Source organism: Vicugna pacos, chromosome 4 (assembly GCF_048564905.1).
Source record: "Vicugna pacos chromosome 4, VicPac4, whole genome shotgun sequence".
Lineage (NCBI taxonomy): Eukaryota > Metazoa > Chordata > Mammalia > Artiodactyla > Camelidae > Vicugna > Vicugna pacos.
Window position 1 is genome coordinate 8,040,322 of NC_132990.1, and position 12,867 is coordinate 8,053,188.

At 35.7% G+C, this 12,867-nt stretch overlaps 1 protein-coding gene across 2 annotated transcripts in view; it reads left to right on the plus strand.

The window, feature by feature from the left end:
* The window catches only part of UBQLN1 (ubiquilin 1), a 41,323-nt gene extending 31,837 nt beyond the window's left edge, over positions 1-9,486 (plus strand). Inside the window, exons 7-11 of one of the 2 annotated variants that reach the window (XM_006209255.3) lie at positions 1,105-1,247; positions 4,148-4,231; positions 5,454-5,569; positions 5,917-6,085; positions 7,486-9,486. In XM_006209255.3, coding sequence (XP_006209317.2) covers positions 1,105-1,247; positions 4,148-4,231; positions 5,454-5,569; positions 5,917-6,085; positions 7,486-7,638 — 665 coding nt within the window. In that variant the 3' untranslated portion in view covers positions 7,639-9,486. The remainder of the gene's footprint in view (positions 1-1,104; positions 1,248-4,147; positions 4,232-5,453; positions 5,570-5,916; positions 6,086-7,485) is intronic. The other variant, XM_006209256.3, reaches the window with a different exon arrangement.
* Positions 9,487-12,867: the final 3,381 nt, after the last annotated feature.

Consider the following 12,867-nt stretch of genomic DNA (forward strand, 5'->3'; position numbering starts at 1 on the left):
TGTTATTTGTGGACACTGAAGTTTGAATTTCATATGGTTAGTTCTCACATTTCATAAATTTTTTTCATTAACCATTTAAAAATGTAAAAAAAAATCGTAAAAACCATTTTAGCTCATGGGCTGTACAAAAACAGGTCATGGGCCATATTTGCCCTGTAGGCTGTGTTTGTCAGTTCTTGTCCTAGAATATCCTTGAACTCTAAGATGTGGAAAAAACCTAAATTGAAACAACATGAGAAAATAGGAAAAACAAAAATTATTACAGAAAAACAGCAGAATTAAATAAACTAGAAAAGCAGAAAGCGTCAAATATTTTAAGAATTGATAAAACTTTGCTGAATGGATTAAGAACAGAAAGGAGATGAAAAATTTCACTTAATGAGCTTGAGAATATATTTGAGTTTGATTGTATCTAGACAGCAAGTGAAAATACGGATATATGTTGAACAAATTAATTTTCAAAAAATATTGAATTGACATAAATTTAGCTATAGCTCTAAGCAAAAAAAGAGAAAAAGTAATACTAACAAGCATCTGCACATTAATTTAATTGTCACAACCATCTCATCAAGTAGATACCCCATTTTACAGGTGGGGAAAGGATGAAGAAACGTCCTTAATTTGGGGTTCAGTTCATTGAGTGCTACGATTCAGTGAAAATGGGTTGGAGGCCTCAGTGAGAAGGCTTCCTTCTTTCCTAGGTATGGAGTGCTGAATACAATGCTAATTAAGTGATCCTGGAGGAAAAATTGGCCCAGATTTTCCTTCACTTTATAAGATTTTGCAAGAGTAATTTTGACCATACCTAATTTTTGCCTTAAATTGACTTTAGAACCTACCCTTTCCATAGATGTAAATTTTAGCATAAAAGCACCTAGAATGTTTGAAGTCCATAAGCCCCCCTTTATTGGTATGTGTTGGGCATGTAGTTTTGGAGATCTTAGTTTTAAAAGTCTTTCTTAGTTTAATTGATAAGTAATATGTGTACTTACTTGCAGTTGCTAAAATTATGCACAGTGCGGTATTTTAAAATTGTACTTTCACTTTTGTTTCTGTATCTTTTCCTTGATAAAATACTCCTTTTTTTTTTAAACAAACTTTCAGCTAGTATGTTCAACACACCAGGAATGCAGAGCTTGTTGCAACAAATAACTGAAAACCCACAGCTTATGCAAAACATGTTGTCTGCCCCCTACATGAGGAGCATGATGCAGTCACTAAGCCAGAACCCTGACCTTGCTGCACAGGTGAGTTTGTAACTGTATTAAGGACTATGCAGCATGAATTGAAATAGCCTAATCAAATAATTTCTGTTTTTTGGTTGTAGTTTTGTGCGTGCTACCTTAACACACTAGAGAAGTAGGTAAAATACATCTCTAATTTTTTGGACAGTTTATTTCCTCACAGTAAATGAATGCTTCTTAATATAATTAAAAACAGCTCCATTTCTGGTATTCACTGCCTAAAAAGAAGTGGAGTTTTACTTTGTATATTCTGCATGTGTTGATTTAGGAGATGAGTGTGAAAGTTTTGAATTGCTCTCCCTTTTAAAGATACATTCTTTAGTGTAATATGCATCTTGATTAAGAAGTGTTAATACAGTTGAAAACCTTTTACTTATTAGATTACACAGATTCTGAGTAATAGTCATGTACAAAATGGCAGTTATAAAATAACCTGGAATTGTTTAGTACAGGCAGAGGGAGATTGGTGGGAATAGTATTCTCATGCTTTCAGTTACAGATTTCCCCCTGAAGTTAGTATTAATGGTCCTTTATTAAATAGTTTATTTTCTAACTTGTTTCTGAAGAGACCGTAACTAAGATTGGTGGATGTCAACCCTAGCTGAACATTTAGGATGACTTTGGGGACTTTAAAATTGGAAAAAAAAAAATGGCCCCATCCTGAGCAGTTTTTATGCAACTGTAGTGGATTTTTTTCCCCCTCCTGTTCCTTCGGTGATTCTGATGTAACCGTAGGTTAAAAACTGCTGGGCTTGAAAAACCTTGGAGAATGTGGAAATAAGCTTTGATTATCTATAATTTGTATTTGTTATTTATTAAAAATGGATTTTGTGGAATGTTTGGAATTTTATATGGTTTTTTTACAGTCTATTCCCATTTCCAAAATTTTAAAAACCTTTAATTACTTCATTATGTTGAATGGAATATTTTTTATATTTCTGAAGCCTGGAACCATATTGATTCAAGTATATAGTAGATATTTTTGGGTTATAAGCCTCAGCAACAACTTTATCCTCTTAAAATTTGTGGGATTGGAAATAAAGTTTTTAAGTGAATTTATATATATTTAAATTTTGCATTTTGTTGAGTGAAAGATTGTTTTATTCATAAAACTATTAGACTGAGTTCTTAGTATTAAGTGCTTCAGCTTACTGTGATGATAGCACCTTTGTTTAAAATAAATGTGGAAAATACGTGTGCAGAGTGATCCTACTTGTATGTTTTTAAATGTGTATTTGGCTAACTAAGTATTAAATGCGCATCTTTAAAATTTTGGTGTTATTTAACAAGCACATTCCTGGCCATTTAAACTAACAATTTGACATTTATAAAGTGACTTGAGCACTTTTGTATTCTGGTTTTTGACTCCAAAGCAAAATGTAGACTAAAGAAGGCTAGATATGAGTTGTCTTTTATTATAGACAATTCAGAAACATTTACAGTGTACTTTGGTTATCATGGTTATCAGCAGATTAAAGTTTGTAGTGTCTCAATTCTCATTTTGATTTTTAGGTATTAAAAAAACTCTGAGTATAAAAACTTGTTATATACAGTCAGGTAAGTTAGGAGAAATATCCTGATGAAATGAGATACAATTTTCTGAGAAAGAATGAGTAAGTTTAAGATGACATGCTTTTTCAAGTAACACGAATCCTGAAACAAAGACGTGATAACTTCATTGATATGTTCATAATAATGACTGGAGCCAATAAAGAAGCAGGTTCATTGGTCTCAAGTAGATTTTACTTTATTTACTGTGAACTTACTGGTCACTTTGAAATAAATACTGTATATCCATTAAACATTGTCTGACTTCTTCCTGCTTTATTTATTTATTGGAGTTAACTAAACAATCTACTTTGCAACAATAGATAAACTAAAGAAGGTAGGGAGGAATTCTTTCTACTTCCAGTATCTACATATAATTACTCTCAAATATGACTAACTACTTGAGGGCAGGATTATTTCCCCCCAAAACTGGATGTGGACTGGTTAAATAGGCTATCAGTAAATCATTGTTAGTTGACTTTTTTACTCCATCTGGAGAAACTGATGCAAAATTTGTTTTTTTTGAAGCTCTGAGAATTTACTAGATTTTGGTTATGCTGATTGTGTATTGTAATCTTATTTTCAGTTATGCAACATCATGTTAACATTGACCCTGACTTTTAAATTCCTAACACCCATTTGAAGGTTAGGAGGCATGCCATTTTTCTCATCTCTTTTGGTAGTGAGGTGAAATCCAGAGGCTAATCTTGGTGTTCTCAAATGGATTTACATCTTTTAGGACTTAAACCATTTTAATACTTTCCCCAGAGATCTATCAGTGCTAGTCCAGGGCTGATTTTCACCTAGCAGCTCCAGTTCTCTGGCAAGTTGGTTGCTGTTCTGTGGTGGTATTTTTCTGGACCTAATATTAGCTGTTTCGTAGTACACAGGTAGATATAGTGGTTCCAGATCTGGATTTTCTCTGTGCTTGCCACTTGTGTGTCGTGGTGTCTAAGCAAGCCATGTATAGTTTCATGTATTGATGCTTAAGTTTATTCTGTCAGTGTAGCAGAAAATGTATCCTTGTGAATGCCAGTTACTCCCATTTTTCTTTCAAAGGCAAATATTCACCTTCACTCAAGGGACAGCCTAAGAAAATGATTGCTTTTATTTTTTAGGGTATTGCATGTCATTATCATAAATCACCATTCTCATTGAGAGAGAAGATGCTTCGTTTCTGTTTTTTTTTCTGGAGATCCCTCTTGTGGACAGTATCTTCCCTTTTTTATTCATGTTCTACCTTCCTCCCTTTTAAGTGCCAGGTTAGGCACTTGGGGGAAGATAGACTATTAAACAAGGTACATTACTTGTTTCAGATATTTCCAGTTAAAATTGTTTGAACACTTGCCCCATAGATGATGCTGAATAATCCCCTATTTGCTGGAAATCCTCAGCTTCAAGAACAAATGAGACAACAGCTCCCAACTTTCCTCCAACAAGTGAGTAAGAAAAGATGCTAGCTATCTTCGGTAATGATGTGCTTGAAAAAATTTGATAATAAACATTTTCCTTGCTCTTCTCTGGCTGATAGCAAAACATAGAATAGAGTCTGGTAATGCTGTCAATTTGCAGAGAATTCAGCTTGATCTTAACTGAGCCCCATTTCACTGCTGACCTTTTGCTTATATTTCTTAAACATAAATTCTGAGGAAAGGACCATTTGATTTTTGCTTTTGAGGATGTAGGATTTTTGAATGCTTCGTTAATACCATAAACCATTTCCTTTCACTTTACTAACTTTGAAGTGCTTCATTGTGTCGTGTTATGCTTTATGGTTTAACTAATCTCGAGTAACAGGAAAGAGCTACCCTAACCCGTTTTACAGGTTTGGTTTCTTCCTATGTTTTACTTCCTCCAAATTAATAGAAGACCTGTTTTCTAAGGGAGTGGGGTAGATCTCATTCCTCAGACTCGGAATTAGCAAGATTAAAATTGTCAGTGTTGTCATAAGGAAGGTTTATTATTAAAAAGTATTTGAGATTGCCATGGCATTTTATTATTTAAAAAGATAAAAGAGAAGTCAGTCTTGGTGTTTTGAAACTGGAAGTTCTAGGGAGGGCTTCAAGATACAATGCAGATGATCCATAGGCCTGTGAAACCATTATCCAAGGTTAGTGTCCTTGATCTATGTAATGATGTAAGCCTATCTTTTTTGGTTAGTCAGGTGGTGTGTATTTGGAAATAGTGAAACTGAACTAAGGATGCATGCATTAACTTCAAATTTGAAACTATTTTTGAGTGTGTCTGACTGGTAAAATTGTTACATCAGCAACAGATAACACTTGGTCAGGAGGAATATGTGGCTTTCACCATATTACCATGTTATATTTACTGTGCATTTGGATGTTGTCTCTTAGAAATAATACTTTCATCTGTTGGAGAAGGGGAACAGTTGTGGCTTCCAGAGGAGCTCCTGATTGTCTTTCATTATGAAAAATGGCATTCATGATGGACTTGGGAGTAGGTCAAGTAATGATTTGCACACTAGGTTTGCTGTCAAAGAGGAGGTGCTTGTGTTTTTTTTGGGAAAGAAATTGTGGATTACCACTGTCTAGGAGTAAGGTTTTAGATTTCCCCCAGAAACGTAGCAAAGAAAACATTTAAATTTTACATTCACTGGCTTTAATTCCCTCGTAACCGCTGGTTTTCTTTCTTCCTTAGATGCAGAATCCTGATACGTTATCGGCAATGTCAAACCCTAGAGCAATGCAGGCCTTGTTACAGATTCAGCAGGGTTTACAGACCTTAGCAACGGAAGCCCCCGGCCTCATCCCAGGGTAGGCTTATTTGGGGAAGGTTATGGAAGTGCACAGTGGTTACTTTCTCTAAGAATTTCACACTTAATGTCATTCTGCCTTTTTTTGTTGAGATTGCTGTTATTTATTTATTTATTTATTTATTTATTTATTTATTTATTTATTTTTGTATTGTTTGCTAATGCTTTTTTTGAGGGGGTTTTTTTGAGATTGCTTTTAAGACAGTTTTCAAAGTTAAAAACGCTTGGTTTTAGAAGATAACTTAGCTAATACTGTGTTAAAATATAACTGATTTACTACAGGCTGGCATGATCTGGACTCTTACTGTGCAGGAGTTTAGGTTTATTGCTCATTCATGCTTTCTCTAGGTTTACTCCTGGCCTGGGAACATTAGGGACCACTGGAGGCTCTTCAGGAACCAATGGCTCTAGTTCTGCACCTAGTGAAAACCCAAGTCCCACAGCAGGAACCACTGAGCCTGGGCACCAGCAGTTTATCCAGCAAATGCTGCAGGCTCTGGCTGGAGTGAATCCTCAGGTAATGATTCTTTTCTGTTCACGTTTTGCATTTCTTAATTTTAGAAATTTCAAAAAAAGAAAAATCAAAAATGGCTCTCCTTTCAGGTGTAGACCATAATGAAAAGGAGATTCTTAAAGATATTGATTCTTAAAAACAGGCATTACAAAAATTGTTTACTTTGGGTGCTATATTAGACACTAAAGGAAAGGTTAGTGGAAGGGAAGAAGTGCTTTGCCTTAATTTTTGGAAATTGTCTTTTAAAATGCATTCTTTTTTGCAGTCCCTGTTTGAAAATTATTTGAAATAGGTTATATTTTATAAAAGTTTGTCAAGGAAGAAGAGAAACTTTATTATCCCAAATACTTCCTGTATTCTACCTTAGTTTTTGAATTTTGACTTTAAAAAAAGTCCTAACTACCTCACCCCACCTGCTGCTGCCTCGTGTGGTAACTTGTGTTACATGTATACTCCTCACAAATATGGCTGAAAAATGTGCATGCCTAATAATGTTCTTGCATCTGGAAACATTCATTTACTAAGAATCTGCCATTATAAAGAGATGATTGCCAGTTCAGACCTATTATGGTAGATTATCCTTAAAACTTGGGCATGGCGAAAATACAGCATACTTTATGATTTTAAGCCTTAACTAAATACAATAAACAGAGCTGTGTTTTATCTTACACAAGTGTATATATTCTTGGTACCTGGCATAACTTCTGGCTCAGTAAATACTCATGGAATTAATAAGAAAAAAAGATTTTAGTTATTGGACAGAATTGTTGTGTAAGTTGAACAATCTACAGGCCTCACCATTATCAGGTTGCCCAGAATTGATTGATCATTTATGCATTTTTTTCTTACCTCATTTCTGGAAAAAAAAGATGCAGCTGAACTGTCAGGAGTATAGTCTATGCATCTGGAAACTGGAACTCTTTTCTAAAGACTTGACTGGCCAATACAGAAATTAAATGCACACTCTAAGCCTCGTTAGAACTTTAGAGTTGTATACATGAGGACACTGGCGTTTATAATACCCAGTTGGTCAATAGCTACAAAATACATAATCTAATTCTGAACTATTTGCATAGATACTTTTAAGTTTTCCTGTATGTTCATTAGCATCTTAAGTATATCTAAAGTAATGGTTGAAGTCTATTAGGCTTTTTTTTTTTTAAAGCAGTTAATAAGATCTATGTGACATGATGGTTTACGTATAAATTAGACTGTTTAAAATAAAGTGCTAAATGGACTTCTAAATATGTTGAATATATTTCAGAAAAGAGACCAGTGCTTTTTATATAGCTTAGGAGACCAGCAGATGTTATTAAAAAAGCAGTTAAAATTTTTAAAAGATTATTTAGGTGTGAATGGACTGATTTTCCTTTGAGTTTTAGTTTGCTTATTTTCTTTAACAGCTACAGAATCCAGAAGTCAGATTTCAGCAACAACTGGAACAGCTCAGTGCAATGGGATTTTTGAACCGTGAAGCAAACTTGCAAGCGCTAATAGCAACAGGAGGTGATATCAATGCGGCTATTGAAAGGTTACTGGGCTCTCAGCCATCATAGCAGCATTTCTGTATCTTGGGAAAAATGTAATTTATTTTTGATAACGGCTCTTAAATCTTTAAAATACCTGCTTTATTTCATTTTGACTTTTGGAATTCTGTGCTGTTATAAACAAACCCAATATGATGCATTTTAAGGTGGAGTGCAGTAATAAGATGTGTGGGTTTCTCTGTTTTTTGTTTTTTTTTTTTCCTGGAACAGTGGGAATCAATGCTTTTTCATTTAAGGCTACTGCATGCATCAAACACTTCTGCATTTATTGTAATTTTTAAAAAACATGCCACCTTTTATAGTTGGGTGAACAGATTTTTGTCCTGCATCTGTCCAGTTTATTTGCTTTTTAAACATTAGCCTATGGTAGTAATTTATGTAGAATAAAAGCATTAAAAAGAAGCAAGTCATTTGCGCTTTATAATTTGTGGTACAACATTGCTTATTGTGACTTTGGCATGTATTTTTGCAAACAAAAATGCTGTAAGATTTATACTACTGACAGTTTTTGCTTTATTTGTATACAGTGTATGTAAGCACATTTGGGACTGCATTTCTAGAAACATACTGTAATAGATTATCTGAGCAAAACACCTGTAACCAAAAAAGTAAAGATAAGGAAATACTTCAAAGCTGAGTATTTCCTGATTGCATAGAATCTTACAGCATCTTTGATAAACATCTCTCAGCAAAAGTACTGGTTAGTCAGGTTTGTTGAAAATACAGTAGAAGAGCTGATTGTGGTTATCTCTTTAAGGACATTTAATTGTACAGACAACATGATGTATCATTGTCTCAGCATTCAGAGATTGACTGTAAATTACCTTAATCTTTGTGCAGACTGAAGGAGCACTGTAGTATAACCCAGAAGTGCATTTGCCGAGGACTTTTCAGCTTCTCCCATAGGTAGTTTAACAGGCATTACAATTTGTAATTGAAATGTTGCTTTCACTGAAAGTGTCTTGATGTTTCAGTTATTTTTAATCGCCATATAAAAATAGAACTATCTTTTTTGGGTTTATCATTTTTCTCATGCACAGGCAATACATGAATTTAAAATGATTTGTGAGCCACTTGTTTCTGAAGTGTTTTGGTAGTTCTATTAAGAAATAGTTAAATATTGTGCTTTTCAGAGCCTCAGAGAAGGGGAATTGGGGGGGTGGGGGCGGGGATCTATCCTGGATGGGGCCAGCCTAAATAATGCTGGCATCCAAGATTCTGTTAGGGTATCTGTGCATATAGTGTAGTAAAGAAATACCATTCAGAGGTGAGAAACACAGAGCCGTTTTAACAATGCTGAGTATATTTGGCTGTTCTACAGCTTTTTCTTCCCTCCCCAAAGAAGTTCTGTTTGCCTAACTCTCAAACTGTTGGGGTGGTACATTCCTTTAGGACCAATTAAAACATAACTTTGGGGTCAGTAATATATTTGGCTGACTCTGGTTCAGTATTCTCTTAGGTCATTATATTCTCTCATGTACAGTTACAGGAAATTAAAATGTTCAAGTAACCTAAAATGAATTCAGACAGTAAAATCAAGGGTAATACAGTTGAATTCCATTACTTCCGTAAGTTGCTTGCTATTAAAAAAGGTAAAGAGGCCAGGTTGCCCACCATCCCTCACACTGTTCTGACACTTTCCCCAGGAAGAAAACATTGTACAAAGGTCAGGATGGAGGCATGACTAGAGGACGCTGTTTAGGATGATATTCATGTGTCTCTGCTCTCTCTGCCGTATGCCTCAGTGTGGTTTAAAAAACTTTTGTACTGGCGAATGGTGGTATACAGTGTGGGATAGTGTCATAACCAGTTTGACGATTTATTAAGCAGAAAATAACAATAAATCTCTAGCTTTTACACTTGGTTTGTTTTGCCTTTTTTTTGAAAGAAAAAGATGTCTTCAATTTATTTTCTCTGTGTCTTTTAAAGATTTTTGGAGTTGATTTACCCCAGAATTTAGCACACTTGAGTTGTTTTCCATTATTTTTTTGTTTCCTCGATTAAAATATGTGCATAATACTGTATTGTGGTTTAAAAAGAAAACCTACTCGGAAGTCAGGTGACCTGGGCTTTGCTTGCTATTTTTGGTACTTGACTAGTTATCTGATTTTGAGTCAAGGCATTGTGATTTCACTGTGAAAGTGGCAGCGAGGTCTGCACAGCACACCCAGCTGGGCGATCTCTTAAGGACATTCTAGTTGTTGCACTGGTATGATTTGTTGTTGTTTGTTGTGAATATGTTCATCTTAGATCTGATCTTTTAAGGAGTTCAAAATACTTAAAATTCTTAAAAGCATTAAAAAGACTCTTAAAATACTGTGGACTTAAATTGTTCTCATACTGGGTTATTTATTACAAAATGAATAGAGTGGTGAAAATAACATTTCAAGATTTTATTTCCTAAGTGGAGTATTTAATCTTTCAGTGTAGCAAATCAGATAAATGACGGCTAGCCTCTGTATATTCAGTGTTGGAGCTTAGACTTGGCTTGAGTATACTGAGAGGGGCCTTTTGTTTGGGGGAGGCATTATTACTATGTTTATAGGCAAATTACAACAAAATAGGACATAAAAATGTCGCTAACATTGGTGATAAAAGTGAAGCTAAGGCACATAATCTGTGCCCTTGTGCAAAACAAAAAAGTTACGTGGTTAAGGCAGGAAAATACTGCGTACTATACTTTCTTTCTTAGAGCATGTTAAATTGAGCATGTTAAAGTCAACAAGAAGTCCTGCATTAAAGAAACCTGTTTAATTCAGCCTTCTATCCTCTACCATTCTTTTCACTTAACTGTTCTTCAGAGTAATGCTATATCCAGTGAACACACTTGGGGAATACTCCGCTTCTCTAGTATTGCTTATGGCCTTCTCCTCTCTGGAATTTCATCTGTTGTCTTTGGCTTATATAAAGCCTACTCTACCTTCTGGGATCAGTTCTGTAAAGTCTTCCTAAACTTTGCTAACCAGTTGATATGCTCTGAATGTCAACTGCTGCATTCTCTTTCACTTACAGTTTTGGGGATTTTTGTTTTTCTGCTCTGAAATTTTCGTGGCTAATACTAAAGTAACATTAAATGTGTCTCCTCAATTTATTTGTATCTTTCCTCTAATAAACCATAGGCCACCACTGCCTTAGAACGTCAACATTTATTGAACATCTGTTGAATATCAGTTTCTTTTCTAGTTGCTCAAAGTATAGCTGTAAGTAGAGGGTTTACATAGTAGAAATGTAGGAAGACAGACAGTGAACAAAACATACATATGGCCTGTTAGGTAGTGACAAGTGCTTTGGTGGAAAACAATGAGGAGACTAGTTCAGGAAGAAGGTATTTTATTTTATTTTATTTTATTTTACTTTAATTTATTTTATTTTAATTAAAACATTGTTGATTTATAGTGTTGTGTTTCTGGTGTACAGCATAGTGATTCAGTTACACATATGTATATTATATATATAATATTCTTTTTCATTTCAAGTTACTGCAAGATACTGAATATTGAATATAGTTCCCTGTGCTATACAGTAGGACCTTGTTGGTTATCTATTTTACATATAGTAATTTGTATCTGCAAATCCCAAACTCCTAATTTATCCCTCCACTTGTATTTTATATAAGGTAGTCAGAAAATGCCTCTTTGAGAAGGTGACATTTAAATAGAGGCTTGAATATCTTGGAGGGTGAGTAGCTTTTCAGGAAGAAGGACAGCTAATTAGAATGCCCTGTAATATGAATGTTCTTACTTTGTTTGTAGAACACAGGGAGTTTAATGTGATGGGCAAGGTGAGCTTGGGAGAAAGTCGTGTAGGGACTATGACCGGAGAGATGGGGACCGGGAGTGCTCCAGGTGTTTGATGTGGAGGACTTGATACCCCAGTTTTTGTGTCCCATACCCGGTGTTTATGATTTACTAGTCCCAGGATTGCAAGAGAACTTGCATTTCTAACAGGTTCTCAATTGAGAGCCACTGGACTAAGGGGACAGATTGGAAGCAGAGAGACTGTTGGGAGGTAATAATTTCAATGAGAGATCATACCAGCTTGGGTTGGATTGATAGCAGTGGAGGTGGTAAGAAGTGGAAAGATTTAGGGTAATTTGGAAGGCCAAGCCAGTAGGTTTTACTGATGGATAAAAGCGTGAGGGTAAGAGCAAGAGAGTTGTCACGCAGAGTTAGCAAGGTAGAGACTTCCAGGGAGAAGTGTTCATCAGAAGTCTAGTTTTGATCTGTTTAGTGAAATGTACTTGATTAGGTACATAATTGGGGATAATGAGAAGGCAGTTGGAGGAGAGTTTCAGGCTACAGACAGGTTGTACAGCTGCCAATATATATAGGTAGTATTTAAAGCCAAGGAACTAAATCAGTCGTTCTTGATAGAAGTGATTTTACCCCCCCCCCCAGGGGGCTTTTGGCAAGGTTTGGAGACACCCTTTCAACATCTGGCGAGGCTGCTGTTGACATCTAGTGAGTAGAGGCCAAGGATGTTGCTAACATTCTCAGATGCATGGCGCAGCCTTCCACAACAAAGGCTTATCTGGTCCAAAGGTGTTAATAGTGCCAAGGTTGAGAAATCCTGATTGGATGAATTTTAGAGTGTTGGTAAACACGCTTGGGGAAGACTGAGCCCTGTTTCACTCTTAGCTTCCAGTTCAGAGAGATTGAGAGAAAACCAGCAAAGGGCATGAACAGACAGGAACTCTGAAAGCAAGTGGAGAAACTTTTTCTGTACAAGAAAGATGGTGAACGAACTGTTAAGTGCTGTTACTTCAAGTACTCATCATGGATCGAGTATTAACCTTTGGATTTAGTAAAGGGAAGGACCTCTATGATTACGATAGATAGAGGTTTTAAAGGGTGATGACGGCAAAATTCTGGTTAGAGTGGACTTAGAAAATACTAGCACATACGGAGTTTTGAAGTAAAGAGAATCAGAGACATGGGGGCAGTAACTGGTGAGGGGAGTGGCGGTGGTGTCGAGGAAGTCTGCTTTTTGTATTCTGAGATGGGAAGCTCTGCAGCATGTGTGTTTGTGTGTGTGGAGGAGGACTTGACTTAGGAGAAGAGTATCGGGTAATTGTTTTCTCACAAAAACTACAAAGAGAAAGAAGTTACCACTAGCTTTACTCCCCAGAATAGATTTGATAGATAGATCTAGACAAGCAGGCAGACATGTTTGTTACACTGACTAAAGTGTGAAGGAGAGGGTTTTCTTGTCTGTCAAGCCATCGTTTTCCTCAGCTAG